The sequence below is a fragment of the Poecilia reticulata genome, chromosome 4 (assembly GCF_904066995.2).
Source record: "Poecilia reticulata chromosome 4, P_reticulata-male-v2, whole genome shotgun sequence".
NCBI classification, from domain to species: Eukaryota; Metazoa; Chordata; class Actinopteri; order Cyprinodontiformes; family Poeciliidae; genus Poecilia; species Poecilia reticulata.
Window position 1 is genome coordinate 27,293,133 of NC_088833.1, and position 23,040 is coordinate 27,316,172.

The 23,040-nt window shown below is 43.6% G+C and overlaps 1 protein-coding gene across 2 annotated transcripts in view; it reads left to right on the top strand.

The window, feature by feature from the left end:
* oca2 (oculocutaneous albinism II) overlaps positions 1–23,040 on the top strand; it is a 58,477-nt gene that overhangs the window by 613 nt on the left and 34,824 nt on the right. The window contains exons 2-10 of one of the 2 annotated variants that reach the window (XM_008407632.3): positions 2,074–2,167; positions 12,772–13,006; positions 17,389–17,490; positions 18,225–18,416; positions 18,560–18,617; positions 19,517–19,589; positions 19,989–20,146; positions 20,801–20,883; positions 21,739–21,892. In XM_008407632.3, the coding sequence (XP_008405854.1) occupies positions 12,780–13,006; positions 17,389–17,490; positions 18,225–18,416; positions 18,560–18,617; positions 19,517–19,589; positions 19,989–20,146; positions 20,801–20,883; positions 21,739–21,892 (1,047 nt within the window). In that variant the 5' untranslated portion in view covers positions 2,074–2,167; positions 12,772–12,779. Of the gene's footprint in view, positions 1–2,073; positions 2,168–3,461; positions 3,784–12,771; positions 13,007–17,388; positions 17,491–18,224; positions 18,417–18,559; positions 18,618–19,516; positions 19,590–19,988; positions 20,147–20,800; positions 20,884–21,738; positions 21,893–23,040 lie in introns of those variants that run through there. The other variant, XM_008407633.3, reaches the window with a different exon arrangement.

Genomic DNA, 23,040 nt, shown 5'->3' on the forward strand with positions numbered 1-23,040 from the left:
TTATTTAAAGGAAAATGCGTCCAGCAGCTGCAATAATCCAGACTGCCAGTCACTTGTGGGAAATTTAGAATCACACAGAAAAGCTAAGAAAGGGAATCAAACTTAAAACTGAACTAAGAACTTCTGATCACATAATAGCAATTAACCAGAGCTGCCATGGTAATAATTACTGATTACTATTGTGAATAGTCCCCAACATTAATATTATTAGACGGCATGTAATCATATGTATTATTGTTATAAAGGCTGAGCCAAGAAAAGTAGCCCTTCGTGTTGCTCTGGACCCGTGAAGCAGCTCCCAGGCTCGAAAAGGTTGGTGACCCCTGATCTGGAGCAATTAAATGACAAAAAAGCCAAAAACAAGATACTTTTTTGTCACTTTATATCCTTTATGACTTACTACATTTCTATTGTGGTGAAACATATTTATAGACTTATGAAATTAGTGACTGAAAGGAACTGAAAGACCAAGTCAACTCACCAGTCATTACACATACTTTGTAATTATGTAATTATAAGGTAATTATCCCTCTCACTTTCTCTTTGAACCTTTTATGACCACAATCATGAATTGTGGTCATAAAACCATTCAAATCTCACATTATTTATTCACTTTAAATTCTCGCATCCAAATGAGGACAGATACATGAAGTCTGAGAAATTATGACCCCTGATCAAACCAAATTAGCTCCTAATAGATTTTATTTATTTGCTTACATTGAAAACGACTCTCAATTACAGCAGCTATACAAAAGTTCCTCTAATAACTCCAGGAGATATCCCATGACAGACGGCACTATTTCATGTCAGAAATTGCCAGGATGCAAAACAACCTAAACTAAAAAATGTACTAAATATCTAAGAAGCAAGATGAATCCCAATACGATTCCCTAATAAGGACGGAAATATTAAGTTGTGTAATACCTGCGAGCATTAGTTTGGAAAGGCAAGTGCAAAGCAAATTGACACCAATAGTGATCAAAAGCGAGATTTATATCCTGGATTATTGGGTCTAAATAATTCTGTCAAACATGGTACTCCAGATTAGACCTGATTTTACAATCGAAAATAGTCTTCCAACTTTTGACGATGTCGTACATTTTTGGTTCTAATCGCTGTTATCTGACATAGCTGGGATTTTAGAAGTGACTGCCTTTTGTTCTAGAACAGAAGGTGGGAGTAGGACAGGTGGGAGTTTCAGCGCTGTGGGATTAAAGAAATCCCTGCTGATCACCTGTGTGACATCAGCACTGCGCCTCGCTCTGGAGCCGAGGAGGCAGAAGGTCAAATAAAAACTCCTCCTAAAAACCCTGCGTAGCGTTTCAGTTCGTAAGAATTTCCTTTAAGAGCGCTTGTGTTCGCTCATTATTGGATCTTGAAAACCTCGGCTGAGTCACGAGAAACGTAAGAGAAACGTTTTTATGGCGGCTCGATTTGGTTTTAAAATCATTTGCATTCCTTGAGGATTTGGTGACCTTTCCCCCTGGAATTATTACAGACGGCGTTATTGTGGCGTAAGTCAGGTGCTGCTCAGATATTAGAGCCTGGAGGGGGGAGGGTGCGGGGGGGCTCATTTACAACACTTTCTTATGGATTCTGTCACACAATACAGTGAGAAACAATAATAATACACTGTGGGGAATCCCTGTTGCAGATCAGCAACCATCACACAGCAGCAAAATATATAAAGTTTTTCAGTGTCCATCTTGGTCTTGGGTTGCTGAGTTCGACACGTTTTAGTAAAAATCTTCTTTGTGTTTTGAGATGATTAAAAAAAAAAAAGTTTCCAAGTTGAGTAGTGGGATGTTTTCTGACTTTAAATCTGCTTTAACACTGTAAGATGGTGCTAGATGATTCTCTCCAAGCCTCTTCTACTCTCACTAAGAACATTTTTTTTTAACAAATAAAACTATTCCAGCCTACATTTGTAAAAAAAAAAAAAAAAAAAGACGCCTTTGATCGATAAAATAAGAAAAAAACGAAGAATCCAGCTGATCCTGACTTCACACAGCTCTAATCATACTTTGCTCCAGGCCGTGTTTTTCCATGTGATTTCTCTTTTCTCCTTGATAGCTCTCACAAACGCCCACAAGACCAGAGTGCGGTCAGCCCCCCTGGACATCTCTTTAATCCCGCTCTGTCTCAGCCGGCCCTCGCTCCAGACCAGGTGACTCCAGTCAGTCGGAAATCTCGTCTCCACTGGTTTCTGAGAACGAGGGAGGCGGACGCTGCGAGCTCCTCCGACTGGAAACATCGTTTCAGCAGGCAGAGCCAATGGAAATGTAGCTTTGGCCGCTGATCTGTGGGGAAAGGTTTTGGTTCTGATAACGTCTCATTCCTCAGGTTCTGCTTGTCTGCTTCAGCTGACAACATGTTGTGGGGGTGGAGGGGAATCTCTTGTGAAATGTGAAGTGGAGAAAAACTGGTACATGATTTTGAACACACACACACACACACACCTTTTTTGTTAGATTCATAAGTTTTACATTGAAAAACATTGGATTTGGGAAAATTAGTATTTTGTTATGGTATTTATATGAATTATTTTCATTTTGGTCTTTAAAGTACAAAAATTTCCACATAAATTTCCATTTTGTTCCGTCTGATGACGTAATTTTTAAATATTGAAATGACTGATGTTATATATATATATATAACTGGATATATTATATCCACCTCTGTACATAAAATCCCAACAAAATACATTAAAGCTCTATTATAGCCAGGTGTGGAGAGTTAAAGGGGTGTGAAAAAAAGTTTTTGCAAGGCACTGCACTGCAAAAATACAAAATCTTACAAAGTAATTTTTGGTCCAGTTTCTAATGCAAATATCTTAGTGCACTTAAAATAACACAAAACTAACTTTTCAGCAAGACAGAAGCTTGTTTTAAGTCTATAATTCCTTATCATTGATGAAAAAGTAATAGATCCACTGGCAAATAAATTCACTTATAACACAGGAATATTGCCTTGTTATAAGTGAATTTACTGGAACTAGTACTTTTTCATAAATAATAAGGAATTATAGACTTAAAACAAGCTTCTATCTTGTTTAAAAGTTACTTGCTGCAGTGTGTAGAAGCTGATTTAGGTATTTGTCTACACTGCAAAAAACACAAAATCTTACTTATTTTAGTCTAGTTTCCAGTGCAAACATCTTAATACACTTGAATTAAGACAAAACTAACTCCAAAGTAACTTTTCAACAAGATACAAGAGCTTATTTTAAGGCAATAAATCCATAATATTGATCAAATAAATAAATGACCAGTTCCACTGGTAGATTATCACTGATAACAAGATGTTTTTCCAAAGTTTTAAGTGAAATAACCTTTCATTTGATCTTTTTACTACAAGTTTTCTGAGAGGAAAGTTTCCTTTTAAAGCCGCTCAGACTCTGCACCACCCACTCCCCACCGCCCCCACCCGGCCCCCTCCACCGGCCCCGCCGCCCTCAGAGGGCTCAGGAGCGTCGCCCTCTTTCGCTGGGGAGAGCGCAGGAGAGAAGAAACTCCTCACCTTCTCTTGTTTTCAACCACGCCTCTGTGCTCCGACGTTCCTGCAGCCTCCTCATCCCACCCCCAGCAAAAAAAAAAAAAAAAAGGAAAGAAAGAAAAAAGTAATAACCCAACAAAAAGTTTAAAATAATTTGGATTACTGAAAAGTAAAGTTTTGCAGCAGATTTTTTAAATATATATATATATATATATATTCGGATCCAGCACGTCTTTGCTGCCTGCGCCTTCAACATCATCCAGAGCGACTTTTTTTGCATCTCTCCAGGTAAGTTCATCTGTTTTACTTCATCAAAATCTGAGTTAACCTTGAATGCAGCGTTGTGGAAAATGCAGAGAAATACCTTTACCTTTACTTTGAATAAATGATTCTTTCCACCACCCATCAAGTTAGTTTCTGTTAAACAAATGACATCCATCGTTTTGCAGAGCACTGCTGACAGATTACGGAGCAGGAACCTGCCGATTAGTCCCGCTTTCAGGTTCAGTTCGCTTTCAGCCTGCAATCTGTTAATTGCTGTGAACGGAGCTGGAAAAACCGAAAAGAAAGCAGTTTGTTTTTTTGACGTCACCCGGAGCCTGCGGGGCCCGGCGCCCAACAAGCCCGTCATTGTCCTCCGGGAACAACGGAGCGCTTCCCGCGTTGCACAGGGCTGGACTGACAGCAGGAGCCGCTTCCAGGAACAGTCAGATCTGACATCATGGATGTGTTTATGTTTGATTGTTTGGATAATTGAGAAAATTGAATGTGAAGGTTGTGTTAGTTGGGGATCTTTGCTTGTTTTCAGCTGTAATCCAGCTGTATTATTATTTTTGACAGTACTTTCAGCTCACTGCTTAAAGAGCCTAAATGTCATGTGAACTCCTGCTGCCTTTCACATGAGCAGTAATCCTGCTGGCTTCATGAGGCCTTTGTTCTTTTAGAGCGCTGCTTTCGTTCTCGTAACTTCACTGTTTGTATTCTGTCATAACGCCTTTTCTCCTGTTTTATTTTTGAGCATAAATGTAACAACATAGATACATATCAACCTGCTGCATACACTTTATATACATTTCCCCTAAAATTCAAATGTTTTCTTTTAAGAAGTTGGAATAAATCCAAGTGACATCAGCTCCTGACATTCACAAACTTCAATAGCCTTTATTTTTATTTTAAGTACCAAACGAAGCTGTTGTGAGTTGGAAGGAAAATGATGCTTGATTAAAAAAAGAAAAAAAGAAAAGTGTAGCACTGAGATTCCATGGTGGTGTCAGCATCATGCTGTGGGGAGGCTTTTCTTCAGTAGAATCAGCGGCTCAGTCAGATCAAACTGACTGAATTTACTCAACTGGATTAAACTTGAACTAGGCCATTTTGACACATGAAAATGCTTTGATCTACACCAGTGATTTACAACCTTTTTGCTTCATGTGCCACATAAAAAACCCCAATAAAATCCCAATAATGAATGATGAATATGCGAATGAAACAAACATTTAGTCAGGTTTGTGACAAAAATAAAAGCATCTAAATGACTGTAGAGCTGAAACAAAGAAGATGTGTAAGATTTTTTTAAAAGAAAGGAATGCAGTTTATTAAATGTTCACAGGTTGGTTGTTTTCTATTTCGCTGGTTTATAATTTCTAGGCTTTATTTTCATCCACAAGACCAAAACACGAGCCGCTCTTTCCTCTTGCTGCATTCAGACAAGTTTAATAATTGATCGCTCCTAAATCTGCTGGATCTACATCATCCTGTTTATTGTCTAGGTTTTATTAGTTAATTAAAAAAAGGTTTTGCAATGTAGCAACTTATTTAACATTTTCAGAGAAAATTAATTTGTCATTAAAAATGTCGCTAACAAGTTTTAAAAAGCGTCTATCTGCATCATGTACATGTTCACGGGTCATTTGTGCCGACAGGCCAAATTTGTTACTTTTCAGATTTTTATTACTTGAAAATTTTTGGGAGACCAAACCTCCAGTTTCATGAATATGCATTACTTTGTGTTGGACACTTTTTCCATGACAAAATGTGGAAAGGTCTAATGGATAGGAGTGCACCAATATTACCAAACTTATCCAGCAATTATTCCTGGTACATTGAGTTCTGCTTAGAGCCAAGCAATTAAAATCTAATTGTAGAATTGAAGAGGAAACTTTTCAGGCAGAAATGCTCCCAGCCTTCGTCGTCTTCATCCATGCAGTGGATCACATGACTGCTGGCAGTGAAGCTGCAGCAACGTAGCACCTTACTGCAGAATCTTCTTACTCCACGAAGCCTTCAGGGCCTCTCCTCATTGTTTCTTGTTATTCTGGTCTGAACTCTTTCTAGTTAAATCACGCAACTCTGATGGAGTCACAGTAGCAGCAATCAGTGGCTTTGTTCTTGTATAAGTCAGTCGGTGTCCTGCAGACTTTATGACAGTATTCATGCCTCACAGCGTTTAAAATGGGTTGTTGCATTGCAAAATTAATCTTCAGTGCATTTTACTGGGTTGGGTCCTAAATAGGGCTGTAGCGATACACTAATCACATGATACTGTCAGGGTCTGTTTGTCCTCCCCTTTTCCTAGTTTCTTAGTTTGTTTTCCTTAGTTTTATTTCCACCTGTCCCTGGAACCACCACTTCTCAAGACATCCAGCAGATGTCACCCATGCTCCACCCCTGAGAAGTGTCCTGGTTCAACCCGGACACACACCTGCAGCTGGTTTAGAGGGCGTGGACCTGCGATATAAGCAGCAGCTACACTCCGTCTCACCGCCTGAGTGCTTGCCTACCACGGTAACCAGCGTTCCAGAAAGAGGCCTTCTGTGATTACTCTCGTCTAACCCTTGTTGTCTCCCTCGCCAGATTCTCCCGCCGTCTTCTAGTTGTTTCCCGGAAACCAGCTGCCCCCGCATTCGTGTAAGTCTGTCTCCCCGCTGTGGATCACCTCCCTCCTGTGTGATTTCCCGACGCTGCCGGTGTTCCCGGTCAGACGCCACTCCCTGTGTGTGTGTGCGTGATCTCCCCTCGTCGATCCCTCCCCGGGATTTCCCCTTCGGGACGCTACGGGCCAGGAGGCCCACGCCCGAACTTCCCGGAGGACCGCCTGGACGGATCAGGCTCCAGGCCGTGCCCGACATCAGAGCTAAGCATCGCTCGTCAACGGACACTCGGCTCGCGCTCCGCTTCGCCCCTAATACCTCCACGCCAAGTAAGCTCACCTCAGTCATTTCCTGGAGAAACTCCGCTGAGTTCTCGCTAACCCTGCTTTTTCCCGTTGGCAGTAGAAGAACCGGTCCGCCGATTCGGCTTCGCCACCAGCTCCCTGATCCTTCAATAAACATTATTGTTTCTGACTCGCTCTGTCTGACTGTGTTCTTGCATGTGGGTTCGCAACCTTAAAACCGACATGACAGAACACTCAGGCCAGTTCGGAACCTCAGCAGACGCTATCAGACGGGCGCTGTCCGAACAACACGCGCTAGTCCAGTCACATGACTCCGCATTACGGGAGTTAGCTAGTCGTCAAGCCGAGACTAACGATAAACTAACAGAATTAACCACTTTCCTACGGAATTCAGTTCAGCAGGCTCCCAGCTCTCAACCTTCCCCGACAGTGGCTCCGGATCCACCAGCCCGCTCCATGTTTTCGGACGTCCGACCCTCAGCGCCAGAGAAATTTTCAGGTGACGTCCGGAAGGTCAAGGGGTTTATTCTCCAATGCAATATCATCTTTAATCATTCACCGCAGAGTTTTTTGCATGACAGTGCTAAGATTTCCTACGTGTTATCCCTGTTGACGGGCCGAGCCCTAGAGTGGGCCGAAGCCCGGTTTTCTTCAGCCTCTAACTATGGGTGTACCTTCCCCGAGTTTTTGAAGGAGTTACAGCAGGTGTTTTGTCAAGAGGCTGAGAAGACTTCAGCCTCCCGTGAACTACACGGATTGAAGCAAGGCCAGAAGACTGTGTCAGACTTTGCCATCGATTTTAGAATCTTGGCCGCTGCTTCAGGCTGGAACCCTGCTGCGCTTAAAAGCGCATTCTTTCATGGGTTAAATGAGCAGATAAAGGACCAACTGGCTACTCTAGATGAACCAGAGTCTCTGGATGAATTTATTAACTTGGCCATAAGATTAGACAACCGGATTCGGTCAAGGATGAGTGAGCGATCCCGCCGCACCGCCCTTCCGTGCTCCGCACAGGTCAGTAACCAGTCGACTGTCCAACCTCCACCCACCTTTCCCTCATCTACAGGACCAGAACCCATGCAACTGGGACACGCTAAGCTAACCCCAGAGGAGCGGCAGAGGAGGATGCGCTCCCGGCTTTGCCTTTACTGTGGTGAACCCAATCATGTAATCGCTAACTGTCCAATACGTTTAAACCCGCAGGTCCGGCAGTAAGGACGGGGAGACTGCCGGAGACTACAGCAGTAAGATCTCGCTTAATCATCCCTGTCTCCATAATCATTAACGAACCATATTCTTTATCAGCCCTCATTGACTCAGGGTGTGAACAGAACCTCATTAATTCAGACATCGTCGAGCAACTGTCTATTGAAATCGAGCCGCTTCCAGTTCCTCTCCGGGTATCAGCCCTCGACGGAGGGAACCTGCCACAGATCACCCATCAAACCAAGCCAGTGCGTCTACTCACTTCAGGTAATCACACAGAAGAGATTACTTTCCTCGTGTTTCCTGCCGCCAGTGCCTCCATCATCCTTGGTTTCGACTGGTTATACAAGCACAACCCGCACATAGACTGGGCCGAGACCAAGATTGAGTCGTGGTCCACAAAGTGTCACAGTACCTGCCTTCATTCCGCCTTTCCAGTCGTCACTACGCCTACAGAGCCAGCTGAGATCGACCCATCTGACGTCTCCTCCATTCCCCGTGAGTACCATGATCTAGCTCCTGTTTTCAGTAAGGACAAAGCCCTGTCTCTGCCACCCCACAGACCGTATGACTGTGCCATCGATCTACTGCCTGGCGCCCCATTACCCAACAGTAAGCTATATAACATTTCTAGAGCAGAAAGGCAAACCATGGAGGAGTACATAAACAAGTCTCTAGCTGCAGGGATTATCCGCACCTCATCCTCTCCCCTCGGAGCAGGGTTCTTCTTCGTGGGGAAAAAGGATGGCTCTCTCCGGCCCTGTATTGACTACCGTGGACTCAACCAGATCACCATCAAGAATAAGTACCCGTTGCCATTATTATCCTCAGCCTTTGAGCCCGTCCAAGAAGCAACCATATTCACAAAACTAGATCTCAGGAACGCTTACCACCTCCTTCGCATAAGGGAGGGTGATGAGTGGAAGACGGCGTTTAAAACCCCCATGGGCCACTATGAATATTTGGTCATGCCGTTTGGGTTGTCTAACGCACCTGCTTTCTTCCAGGCCCTGGTGAACGACGTCCTGAGGGATCTCATCAATGTCTTTGTGTTCGTCTACCTGGATGATATCCTGATATATTCCAAATCCCTCGCGGAGCACAAACAACATGTCCGTCTGGTTCTCCAACGCCTTCTGGAGAATAAGCTGTATGTAAAAGCGGAAAAGTGTGAGTTTCACCGCCCTTCAGTAACCTTCCTAGGGTACATCCTCGAAAGGGGACAGGTTAGAGCATCCGAGGACAAGATCAAGGCAGTACTCGACTGGCCTAAACCCGAAAACCGCAAACAACTACAGCGCTTTTTGGGGTTTGCAAACTTCTACAGGAGGTTCATACGCAATTACAGTCAGACTGCTTCACCCCTCACCGCTCTCACTTCCAGCAAGAGAGAATACGTCTGGACCCCTCAAGCGGAGGCCGCCTTCGAGGAGCTCAAGTCCCGGTTTGCACACGCTCCCATTCTGGTCCAGCCTGACCCCAAGAAGCAATTCATTCTGGAAGTTGACGCCTCCGACACCGGGGTCGGCGCGGTTCTTTCCCAGATGTCTACCCACGACCATAAGCTCCATCCATGCGCCTTCTTTTCCCGTAGACTCTCACCAGCTGAGAGGAATTATGACGTGGGCGACAGAGAGCTTCTCGCGATTAAACTCGCCTTGGAGGAGTGGCGCCACTGGCTGGAGGGCGCCGAACACCCCGTACTGGTCTGGACCGATCACAAGAACCTGACATACTTGCAAGCAGCCAAGAAATCCAATCCCCGCCAGTCTCGTTGGTCTCTGTTCTTTTCTCGATTTAACCTATCTATCACATTTCGCCCAGGTTCAAGGAATGTTAAACCCGATGCTCTATCTCGAGTCTATTCCCCAGATGACGCTGAGGTGGTCCCAGCTCCCATCCTGCCTCCCAGTTGCACCGTGGGAATGGTCACCTGGGAGATCGAAGACATCGTCCATCAAGCTCAGCAAACAGAACCAGCCCCAGAGTCCTGCCCACCGGGTAAGGTGTATGTTCCGTCCTCTGTCCGATCCCGTTTTCTCCAGTGGATACACAATTCTAAGTTCTCAGGTCACCCCGGCGTTAGCCGCACGATTGGGCTAATAAACAGACGGTTTTGGTGGGCCTCCGTACACAAGGATGTCAAGGAGTTTGTTTCAGCCTGCCCAATCTGTGCCCGGAACAAGTCATCCAATCAACCCCCCGCAGGACTCCTACAACCACTACCCATACCTAAGCGCCCTTGGTCCCACGTGGCCATAGATTTCGTTACCGGACTCCCAACCAGTAAAGGTATGACCACCATCCTCACCATCGTCGACCGTTTCTCCAAGGCATGTCACCTTGTTCCCCTACGTAAGCTGCCCACGGCTGCCCAGACTGCCCTGTTATTAATTAAACATGTCTTTAAACTACATGGCATCCCGCAGGAAATCCTCTCGGATCGCGGCCCCCAGTTCATATCACAGGTCTGGCGTCAGTTCTGCTCGGCTCTGGGGGCTAAGGTATCCCTCACTTCTGGCTACCATCCACAAACCAATGGCCAGACAGAACGTATGAACCAAGAGCTAGAGACGACTCTGCGATGCCTGACCTCCACGAACCCCAACGATTGGGCCCAATACCTCCCATGGGTCGAGTATGCACATAACAGCCACATTTCTGCAGCCACAGGTCTCTCTCCGTTTGAAGTGGTCCTGGGTTACCAACCACCACTCCTCCCCTCTGACGAGGAGAACCTCTCGATCACGTCGGTACAACACCACATCCGACGAAGCCATAAGATTTGGAAGGACACTATCACTGCCCTCAACAACACCTCCGCTACCAATAAACGCCTGGCTGACCGTCGTAGAACCCCTGCACCTGCTTATATAGTGGGACAAAAGGTATGGTTGTCCACACACAACATTCCCCTCAAGTCTATGTCTAGAAAGTTGTCTCCAAGGTTCATTGGCCCCTTTGAAGTGCTGGCAGTCATTAGCCCCTCAGCTGTACGCCTCCGCCTTCCCCCGTCTCTGCGTGTCCACCCAACCTTCCACGTTTCCCAAATTAAGCCAGTGCTCTCCAGTGAACTTTGCCCTCCGGCCGAACCCCCTCCACCCGCCCGGGTCATCGATGGCCATCCGGCCTTCTCCGTCCGCCGGATTGTCGCCACTCGGCGACGAGGTCGGGGTCACCAGTTCCTTGTCGACTGGGAGGGTTATGGTCCTGAGGAACGTTCCTGGGTTCCGGGATCATTCATTTTAGACCCCTCCCTTATTAGAGACTTTAGGGACTCCCAGACCCCGTCCTCTGTTCGGCCGCCAGGTGGCGTCCGTTGAGGGGGGGGTACTGTCAGGGTCTGTTTGTCCTCCCCTTTTCCTAGTTTCTTAGTTTGTTTTCCTTAGTTTTATTTCCACCTGTCCCTGGAACCACCACTTCTCAAGACATCCAGCAGATGTCACCCATGCTCCACCCCTGAGAAGTGTCCTGGTTCAACCCGGACACACACCTGCAGCTGGTTTAGAGGGCGTGGACCTGCGATATAAGCAGCAGCTACACTCCGTCTCACCGCCTGAGTGCTTGCCTACCACGGTAACCAGCGTTCCAGAAAGAGGCCTTCTGTGATTACTCTCGTCTAACCCTTGTTGTCTCCCTCGCCAGATTCTCCCGCCGTCTTCTAGTTGTTTCCCGGAAACCAGCTGCCCCCGCATTCGTGTAAGTCTGTCTCCCCGCTGTGGATCACCTCCCTCCTGTGTGATTTCCCGACGCTGCCGGTGTTCCCGGTCAGACGCCACTCCCTGTGTGTGTGTGCGTGATCTCCCCTCGTCGATCCCTCCCCGGGATTTCCCCTTCGGGACGCTACGGGCCAGGAGGCCCACGCCCGAACTTCCCGGAGGACCGCCTGGACGGATCAGGCTCCAGGCCGTGCCCGACATCAGAGCTAAGCATCGCTCGTCAACGGACACTCGGCTCGCGCTCCGCTTCGCCCCTAATACCTCCACGCCAAGTAAGCTCACCTCAGTCATTTCCTGGAGAAACTCCGCTGAGTTCTCGCTAACCCTGCTTTTTCCCGTTGGCAGTAGAAGAACCGGTCCGCCGATTCGGCTTCGCCACCAGCTCCCTGATCCTTCAATAAACATTATTGTTTCTGACTCGCTCTGTCTGACTGTGTTCTTGCATGTGGGTTCGCAACCTTAAAACCGACATGACAGATACAACACGATATGCAATATGGTATACATCACGATATTCAGCGAGCGATATGATTCTATGCATTTTTAAGATTTTTTGAAAGATTTTAGATGGACAGAGTGAGTGTGACTGTTCCATAGACTTGGATTGAATTAATTGAACTGATGGTGTAATACTGGTGTAATAAATGTTTCTGTTCTACATATGTTATCCGTTTGCTTTGTTTAAATGTTAATTGTGTGACTTTGTGTATTTGGTTGTGCAGAAAAAGAACCTTTTTTGTCTTATTCACTTATATTAAATATTGTAATTGATCTGTTTCATTTAATTATTTAATTAATTGTAACTGGTTGTTTCATTACTTGTCATTTTTAATGTACATGTGCAACTGGGTAAAAAATGTAATTTGTGACAGCTGTCATTTAATTCATGTGGATTTGACATAAAACTCAAAGTAAGATTTAATGCATCGATACCCGTGGATGAAAAATCGATACTTTCTGAGGAAAAGAAAATATCGATAAATATCGCAGAATCGATAACATTACACAGTCCTAGTCCTACCTAGGTGAACTTGTTAAAAACATCTTTAAAAAATTTTTTTAAACATGCCTCGTTTTACTTTTTGTCATGACATCAGTCAGCCACATCGACTGAAGGAGCTGCATTTTTCATCAGGTAAAACGGAGATAACCTCTCCCTCCTTCTCTTCTCCTCAGGCCTCAGAATGTATCTGGAGAACAAAAGCAACCTGGAGATTGAAATGTCTCAGACTTCGGCCGCGGGCCATCAGGGCAGGAGCGGCCTGAGGTCGCCGGAGGCCGTGGCGGGGAACTTTGGGGAGCTGCGCCTGCTGCAGGGGATCTCAGAGAGAGGAGACACCCAGAAGATGCAGCCTGCAGGACAGTGTGTCATCCATGCTGAGGACCTGGTTCCGGTTCGGCAGGAGAACGGGTTTGTGGCCGCACCGCTTTCTGCTCTCTCTCTGTAGCTGGCTGGCAGCTGACGTGAACTCTAGCCCTTTCACGCACAGCGGTCAGTACAGTGGACAGCTATCGGAAAGACATTTTTCTGTGTTTCTTGTGGATTTCATAGACCACTGAAGTGGACACCAGTGCATTGTGCAACACGCCGCCAACTACTGGCCATCCACTGAAATTGTCAGAAAAATGTTGCTAAATCCAATATGGCAGACAGACAAAGAAAGCAACCAGTCCCTCCTTCCACATCATCCCCTAAAGACTAATACTAGTGATGTAATTTCCAAATAACAACTTTGTATTTGGAGAAAATTACATCTGATCATATAGAAAAAAACTCTAAAAAACCCCCCAAAAAACACTTTTTTTATTTGACTAATATTTTTCCCTACCTTTTTTATGATGCCTCAAGAAAATCAGAAACACTGTGAAAAAGTGTTCAATGTAGATATTTGGAGAAAAATTTGAGAGCTTTGTATTAAAAAGCAGGAGCCGAACCGTCTCCAAAGGAGCATGTTTCCTGCTCTCATTTGCTTCGTTTCTTGGAGAAAAAAGCTAACAAGATTAACGGCCTCTCTTTCTTCTCACTGGATTAGAGACGTAACAAGATTTCAAATTACACATGCAGAAAAACATTACAGTTGACCTCCTACTAGGTCAAATGTAAATCGTTAAATCCCGCGGGGATGAGTGAACATAAAAAAATAAAAAATAATAATAACTCAACATTCCTTGAGATCTACAAACATTCACACAGAAAGAAATGTGTGTGAAGGTGGCTTTCTATCCCAGGAAAACTCCCTGGGCGGAAAAGAGCTAATCTGAAGCCCGAGGCCGTGACATCATCGGGATTACACTGAGGAATTTGTGAACTAATTCGAAGCACAAGCGATACCAGTGTGTCTTCTCGACAGACAGGTGCATTTGAATCTTTACTATTTCACATAATCAGATGCACTGGAATGTGCCTCAACAATCACACTTTAACCAAATAAAAATGTCACACATGCAGAAATGTGAATTAGTCCTGGAGTCAAACAGAACAGGATAAGAGAATAAACAAAGTAAAATGACATCAGAATACAGAAGCCTGGTTTGTGTTGACTGCCCATAGTTTCCTGTTTGAGGTGTAAAAGCAACGAAGGGTAGTGCTGGGAAATAATGGCTTCTGACAAGATGTCAGGTTATGGGTCAGAAAAGCACTGAAACATGACAGGAAAAAATCCTAAGGCTCAAAAAGGTGTAGGCATTAACAGTGCTCTCAACTTAATATGATCAAATCCACCATGTTACACCGAACATCTATTTCTACAAACTCAGTTTATGTACAAAATCTGCCTAACAAGGAAAACAAGTGATTAACACACGGTGAACTTACAAGTTTGTTCTCAGTAACAATGAAAATATTCATTTCCATGTGAAGAGTTTGAATTTTGACTAAATATAACACGACTGAAGCCAGACCTTGATGAAGGTTGGCAAAAAAAAAAAGCAGAACGTTGGCAATCCACCCACATCATTCCTGACAAGGTGATGGCAGCATCATGGTTTGGGTTTTGGAGGTAAACCAGTGGAGACAGAAACATCTGGTGCATCATGTGACCTTGAAACAAAGAAATACTTTAGGAATCCTGAACAACTCAGAGAATCTGCAGGAGATGTGATAAAGTTAACCTCCCTCCTGATCTTCATCATCTGCTCTGTCTTATTCACCTTTCTTCCTCACTTCCTGTTACTTTGAACACTTTCTTTAAACCATCAGCACATCTACTCCCTACAACTTCAGCGTTCTGCTTTCCTTTTTTTCAATCACAAATTTGAATCGTGTCTTGCTTTCACAGATGTCCATTTGTGTTTTCGCTAAATCAAACATCCGTCACTCCAGATTCTCTTCCAAATGTTCCTTATAGGTTCACCAGAAGTCACATCATTGTCTAATTCTACCAAACAGTATGTAAGAAACTCCCATAGGACGACTTAGAGAGAAAAAAAAAAGGTTTCAAAATGAAATGCAACACTTAAGTTTGTCCACAGCAAAGAATTCAGCAAATCAAGAAAATAGCAAAACACACAGAACCCTGAAAGCTCTGTGAACATTTTCGGCCGGCGCTCCGCTGGCAGCAGTTGTTCAATCAGACTCACTTGGCAGGAAACAGTTGCTTGATTCCATGTTTGTTTCTGTCTCCTGTCCAGTATTTGCTGTGCTTTTAGCTCCTGTTGGCTATTTGCTGTCGTCTTCTGGCTCCCGATTTGTTTCCGTGGAGCTCTGCAGAGGGACACAGTACTAACCTGAGGCAAATCCTCTGATGTCGGTGGAACAAGCAGACATCACCAGACACACTGTTCTTAAAGTGAACTTGAAATTAGGAAGTTGTGCTGAGGAAGACCTGTTGTTGTCTGTCACAAGTGTTCAATGAGGTTATAGCTTTAAGGAACATTCAAAAACTGACCGTGATTCACTTCCTCTGACCTCCTTAGAGCAACCCATTCTTTCACAAAAGTTTTTTTTGTTTTTGAAGCAGTCTTCATTTTTAGGTGTTGGATTTATTTGTGGAGGACTCACTAGGTACGGCATATCTACGAGAAGTCATTACCCCCAAACGAGCCAGGTGATTCTTTCCAATTTCACTCTTCTGTTCTGTCCAGCACATAATCTGCTCCTAAACGCTTCATTAAAGCTCAGTCTCTCTCTGCTGAGACGCACTTTGCCGGAGCTGGACTGGGACATCCGAGGGGAGGAAACACTTGTAGACTTTTGCTAAATCTCTCTATAGTTGTGTAAGTGTGTCGGTGGGAGATTAATGGGGCAGACCTGGCCAAATGTAATCTAGTTCTCTATCCCACAACCTTCAAACACAAAGAACCGTAGTGTCTGCAGCACAGTCGGTAACGCCTACCGGAGTGGATGCCAGGGGCATGAGCAGGACGGATAAATGTAGCTAAACGTCAGGTTTGTACTCCTTAATGTAATGCCAAACAATCACCGAAATACATTTGTGGAACTAAAAATACAGTAGAAAATGTTTAGAGACTAGAATAAGTGGATGTTAAACGACCTCAACGGCCACTGTCCTAATTCCTCTGACATTCATTGGTTGTCATTTAATAAAGAAGAGTTGGATAAAAACTTGGACATACTTTTGGTTGTTAATACCTGTTTGTTTTAGGGTTATTTTAAACTTGAACACTTTACAATTTCAAAAAAATTGTGAATGTGTACATTTCAACTTTACACAATTGAACACCTTACAATTTAGTATCAGTGATTGTAGTTTGAGGCAAATATGTATCGACTGATCATAGCACCTGTTACTGGGTAGGATATGTTAGGCAACAAATGAACACGTAAAGTGAGGATAAGAGGCCAAGAATCATAGATGCATTTAAATCAAACTTACATAATGTGTTTTTATGTTTAGTAAGTTTACACATGCTACCATAGTCAATCTAACAGATGATCTACTGTAGATCAGGCTGCATCGGAATCGGCTTTATTCTCTAAGCTTGTGAGCACAAATTAAGAATTTGAGTTTGGTTCCATTTTGCTCTCAATGAAGAAAGTTTTTTCTTTCTTGTAAATATGGATATGTACATACATACAGTGCTTTTGCAAAAGAGGGCGACATGGTGGAATTAGTGCCGGTTTTATCAAAAAATGCGAGTAGCATAGCACTGATCTGCAGGTAAAAGTTTAAACAGACTGTGTCCAGGATGTGTGTGGTCTGCAGAGGTGTTAGCTGCCCTGTTCCAGACCCTTTACCAGTAAAAGTTCAGGACGGAGGGAAGGTTGACGCTCAAACTGCTGAAGTTATATATTATTTTCTATTGGTGACCTCGGTCATTGCGAGGATCAGAACTGGACCACAGGACAGAAAGTGGCTGAGTCTGTTAAACTGTATTTTCTTTTACATTACAGGAATGGCAGGGAGTGTGTGAATGTGTTTCTTTCCTTTTTTGGCACTAATAGAAGAAGGCAGGCTAGGTGTGGGATAATGTCGGCCATGTTTGGCTTGGAAACCTCGGAAATCTTCCATTTACCAAAATGCTACATCTTCTTAAGCATCTACCTGGATTGTTGTACCAGGCAACTGCCAGCATCTCCAACATGCAATTTAAGTGTTGAGATTATTAGACAGGCACGAACACACATTTTAAATAATCCCGTTAAACAAACAGTAGATATTGTAATAGTGTGTGAGGTTGTGATAGTCCAGTAGGTTAAGAACCAACTGTTTTCTGATCTGTTTGTTTTGCGTTAAGCCACTAGCCAACAAAGAGAGTTTGTTTTGTGCTGTTTAAGTCAGCTCAGCTGTAGTTCAGGGTATTTCAACTCACTGTGCCCTTTTGCTTTATTAGTTTCAGGAACAACTTCAACGCTGTAAACTTTCTCAGAGGAAAAGTCAATTCAGCCAACCTTACAGAACGGTCGCCTCTGCTGCGATTCTCCCAAGATGACAGGTGAGCGGTTCATCTGCCTTTTGCTTTTGGATATTTACCTGAGGGTTAAGATTTCCATATATTACATGCATGTTTATGTGGCATCCGTAACAGCAGAGAAAGCCGTAATAAATTAAGAAATCCTGTGAAAGGTTCAGCAACTTCAACTTTTGCTACGCCAGAAAGCCGACTTATTAGGACACAGCTTTGTTTTTTCCTCTTCCCATCATCAGAATGCAGTGTTACAAGCCTGAGGAACTGTTGAAAGTTAAGACACAGCTTTAATCGTGAAGGCAACAGACAAGGTTTTGACCAAATACCTTATTGTTTTGGCAACAGAGAGAGATAGTCCAAGCTCATATCCAAGTCAGCCACTGAATTCCTTTAGTGACCTAAATCGGACACTAAATGTGTGGCGCTGTGGACGGGAGATGTCAAATCGTGAGGAAGAGTCCAAACTGTGCAGGTTGAATCCAGAAATTGAATCAAACAGTGCATCAACAAAGCACAATTATGCAACCAGGTTATCGCTGCATTTTGTTTTAAATGTCCTATATAATATATATATATATATATATATATATATATATATTAGTTATAGTTGTACATTTTACTTGACAAATACTTGGCATTTTAACAAATGTGACTGCATTAAAAAAAAAGCTATGTCCTTGGGTTTTTGATCCCAGAACTGTCCTTTTCTTGTCTGTGGGACTGAACGTTTGGTGATTGGTATGGGCTTATTGTTCTTTAAGTATTACGTACATGGCAGTACATGAGCCCAGCTTCGTTGGAGCAGAGGAGCCGTGGGACAACTGCTGCATGGACACAGAGAGACGTTACCGCCTGGGCAGCGAGGTGGCCAGCCTGTCGCGCTCCAACTCCTCAGAAAAGTACGAGACGCTGGAAAACCTCAACCGCAGCTTCAGACTTGCCAGCAGTATAAAGTACGACTCTCCATCTCTTCTTACATCATTTATTATTCTGACACATCACATTCTGAAGTCAAATCTACGGGGTTTGAAGCCACTGACATACAGCAGGCTTACACATCACTTATTTCTCTGTCCTGTCTTTGTTTTCTCTCCAGATGCTGCCTCAGAGTGTCCAAGGTTGTGGCTATGTTTGCGATTGTTGTCCTCTCCAGTGTAAGTTAGCTACAAAAAATAAAATAAAAGTAACTTCAAGGAGACTAAAGCAGCGAACTGTAAACAAATGTTCTGTAATCCTTAGTAATCCTTTCAGCTCTTATTTGCTTGTATTTTAAAAAGTTTCATTGAAATCATTCCATTGGTTGAGATCTACAGCTAATCCTGGGAGATAATTAGCCTAGCATAGCACGGTCACTGAAAGGTGATTCGAATCTTTTCAAAAACACTTAGAGAGGAAATTTGATTGACCTAAAGCAGCCAAACAATTGGTTAACTTAAACTCTTTCTTTGAATAAACTTCTTGTTTCTCTTAAAATACATCCTTTGTAGCTATGAGCTGGCCCTGCTTGGCCCTTCTGACTCAGAAAATGAGAAATTAGCCATGATCCCTGTTGCCGTCACACCAGACTGGGAGTTTACCAAACAATTTAAAATCCACCAGAGTGTGGGTAGAGGTCTCCATTACAAGTGATGGAGCAAAAACAGTGTGTGTGTCTTAACGGCAGTGTGGAGGAGTCCGGTAGCAGTGTAATCTACCGAACCTCGCTCTCGGTTTCGAGAGCGAGGTTCTATGACGTCAGTCCTCAAGGGACCTTTAGACGTGTTTTTGCTTCAACACACCTGAGTCAAATAACCAGGTCACTAGCAGGACTCTGGAGGACTGTACTGCAAATAAAAAACTGAGGAGGGGATTCAGCCGTTTTATTCAGGTGTGCTGGACTAGAGGAACATCTAAAGGTCGCAGGACACCGGCCCTTGCAGGCTGGAGTTACAGATCCTTTAGATATCTTGTGTCACATTTCACAATATCTATTAACTCAGTTAAAATAACTTGCAATTTGCAACAATTTTTTTGTGACTGACTCATGCTGCTGATGGTTTTCATCTGGTCTCAGCTGTTCTTCAGTATGTACCCGGATCGGGACAATCCCTGGAGGATGCTGGCAGTCTCTCCGACAGACAGCTTCTGTATCCTTTCTGCTGTTCAGTAGACGCTTTTTAAAAGCACTTTTTTTATCTTTATTTGACAGTGAATTGACAGGAAATTGGGTTGTGAGAGAAGGGGAAGACAATGGGGGGAGGACTTGAACTTGTGGCGGCCACTTAGAAGACCAAGGCCTCCGTACATCAGTCTCTAACTCGCCACCATCGCAGTAGCCCTGTGTGCTGAAGACACTTGCTGCTGTTACAGTCTTCAGTCAGAAAGAAATAAGCACATCAAATATTGAACAGAACTTTATAGAAACGACAGTGAAGAGGACAAGCGTGCCGCTCAGCACACGGGGCATGGTGGATATTTTCATCCTACAAAAGATTTACTGTCAGCAAAGTGTCTGCCTTTTTCTCTTGACGGTGCCAATCTCTCAGCCATGAACGTGACAGACTTTCGGGATAACGCCTTGCTGAAGTTACAAGTGGCGGGGCCTTTTGCAGGAAGGGCCGCGGACTCCACCTCCAAGGAATTCATCCTGATCCAGGTGGAGCAGGCCGAGGAGCCGGGGCAGCGGAGGAGGAGTGCTCAGCAGGTCAGAGTGGCCATATTGGCAATATTGATTTATGTCATTTGAAAATGTTACCTGCTAAACTTTGGTTTCATTACTATCTGAACTTATCCAGTTCTTTTAAATCAGCACTAAACTCCCATCTGTTTAGAGTTGCCTTTGATTAGTAGTAGGTGGCACATTGATCAATTTGATGCGTTCTGGCGATTTTGATGATGACATTTGACAACATGTAATGTTTATCATTCGTTTCATAATTGGTATGACGTTCTTATTACGTAAAGCACTTTGAACTGCGCTGCTGCTAAAACGTCCCGTACAAATAATCTTGACTTGTGATTTATGTTCTGTCTTGGTCTCAGTTATGGTCATGAGCCGTGTGTAATGTCAGATTACACACAGCTGTCACAGTTGGTCTTGTAAATATTACTATGCTTTTATCATTGACCATAAAAAGATATGTATTGAGCTCTGTCAGAGCTGACACTTTGACGTAGCGATCCTCACACTCTCTGCTCTCGTCTTGCGCAAGTTTCCCAATTAACTGAGTGATTTTCACCTTAACAGTACTCGGATAAATAATATTTTACCAAACAAAATTGTTTGGTCATAAATCATGATCATTTATGATCATGATTTATGAACATTTTAATTATTTGCTCTGCTGTTTGTTACCAGGTGACTCATAACTGGACCATTCCCCTTCATCCTGAACGAAGTGACCAGAAAGTGTCAACAAGAACCTTTGAGATGCTCAGCAGGTAACAAGAAGATTTACTGTGGATTGCAAAAGCTTCCATACATCTCCGCTATAGAAAACAAACTACACAGTGTCTCGATATGTACTTATTTGTTTTCCCAGACGACCCAATAGGAGTCTCTCTAACCTTATGTGAGATGTCATGGCGACGAGTCTGTAGTCTTGTAAATAGAGAAAACCTGTGCAGAACTTTCTTTTGTACTGCAACAAGGCAGGATGTCTTCCACAGCACTGGAACCTTTTCCTGAGTCAAACTAGAGCTGAAGAGCTGGTTTGGGGCAGCAGAGCGGCTCTCACCCTGTGAGCTGGTGAGGGCTGATGGGAAGATGGATGGAGCCAAACACAGAGCAATCTTTAAGACGGGAGCGGAGTTCAGCTGTTCTGACCTTACTCCGAAGTAGAATTTGTGGCAAGACAAGAAAAATGATATTTTTCACTCTGATAGAACGTGACCTGCTTTTGTAGAAGAAGAATTGGCAAGAATTTTATTCTTAAAATGTATAAAAGCTCTTTTACGCAGTGTTGACTAAAGGAGCTGGAGACTTATTACACTTTTCAGATTTTATTTGTTAGAAATTCCACAGACGTGTCACATTTTCTCTAGCCTGTTACATAAAATTCAAATAAAACTCACTGACATTTTCAGAGCACTATATTCTGACATTTTAATGCTCCTCTTTCCAGAGAGGCTATCTTTAACATGACAATAATGACTTTTATGCTCCTTTTAAGAAATTGCTGTATATTTTCACCTGACCTTGAAGAACAGCCTGTAGCCACATTTATGGAAACATGCAATGAAAGAAAATGATCCTCCATTTTCTTTGCTGCTGTGCCGTTTCATTTCCGCACCCAGTGACCCCATCGTCATCACGATTCAGGCCTTCCTGCAGGATAACGACGTGGTGCCTCTGTCCATGACCCACCAATCGCTCTACGTTACGAAGGAGACGCAGGTGGCTATCGCGGGAATCATCCTGGCCGGGGTCTATGTTCTCATCATCTTTGAGGTAAATGGCCTGCTATGCTGCCGGTGATGAACGGGTTTTTGTCCTCTGTCTGTGGCACAGTTTGCAGAATGACATCCTAAAGTATTTATACCACACAAGACGTTGTTACAGCAGCGGCAGGAACACACCTGTGCTTCTGTCTGGAGAGACATTTACTGTTTGTTATGTGGCCCCAATCGACAATTTATCTAAAATGCAACATGTATTTTTCTTTTACAGTTTTGGCTTAATTACTGCTTTTTTCTGCAAAAGTCCTTTTCCTGAGTCTGTAAACTCCAGTTAACGATTTATTGATGACTAAAATAATCGGTTAATTGCGATTAATCAGATTAATCGCGATTAATCCAATTAATCGCGATTAATCCAATTAATCGCGATTAATCCAATTAATCACTTCAGCCCTAATCAGTTGCATTAAGTTTTATGTGAAGATTTAACTTTACTAAGTAATGATGTACAACAAAGTAGAAAAATAATAATAAAAAAATCTCTGGGATTTTGTTCCGTTTGGTGGGAAAACGAGTTTGATTTTACAGAAAAGTCTGGCTTCAGCTTTAAATTACATGAAATAAAATACAAGCTGGCATCCATGATACTTCGATGCTTATGGAGTTTTATATTGCTCCAGGTATTTCCGTCATGCAGTTGTGGGCTTGTTGACAACAACGCAGTCCTCTCAGAAACATCCTGGAAGCACTACTCGTCTCTAAAGGAGTTAATACGGCGTTACACTCAGGCTGTGGCCATTCTCACTTTTAGCTTATTAGTCAAAAATACCAAGGGAAGCTCTATTGATCACTTTATGCATGTCTGACTATGGCCAACACCAATGTGACTCATGGTAATGTAACAGCAGCAAAGAACTGATTACAAGTGGACATTTGTTGTAGTTTAGGAGAACTGTGTGAGAGAACAGCTCCCTCTACTGATGACTTAGTTACTAAGGTTTTCTTTCTTTTATACACAAAGAAAAGATCACTGAACCACAGAGGAACTTTTTTAAAGTGAAAAAAACAAAAAAGTGGTCTTACACCAGTGTCCAGTAGAAGTTTTTAAAGGGGGCAACGGGACAAAAAGAAAGTTAAAGTTACGTCAGTCTCACTCACTCAGAAAGCTCAGCTGGTTAGCATGGCCACCCATGATGGCAG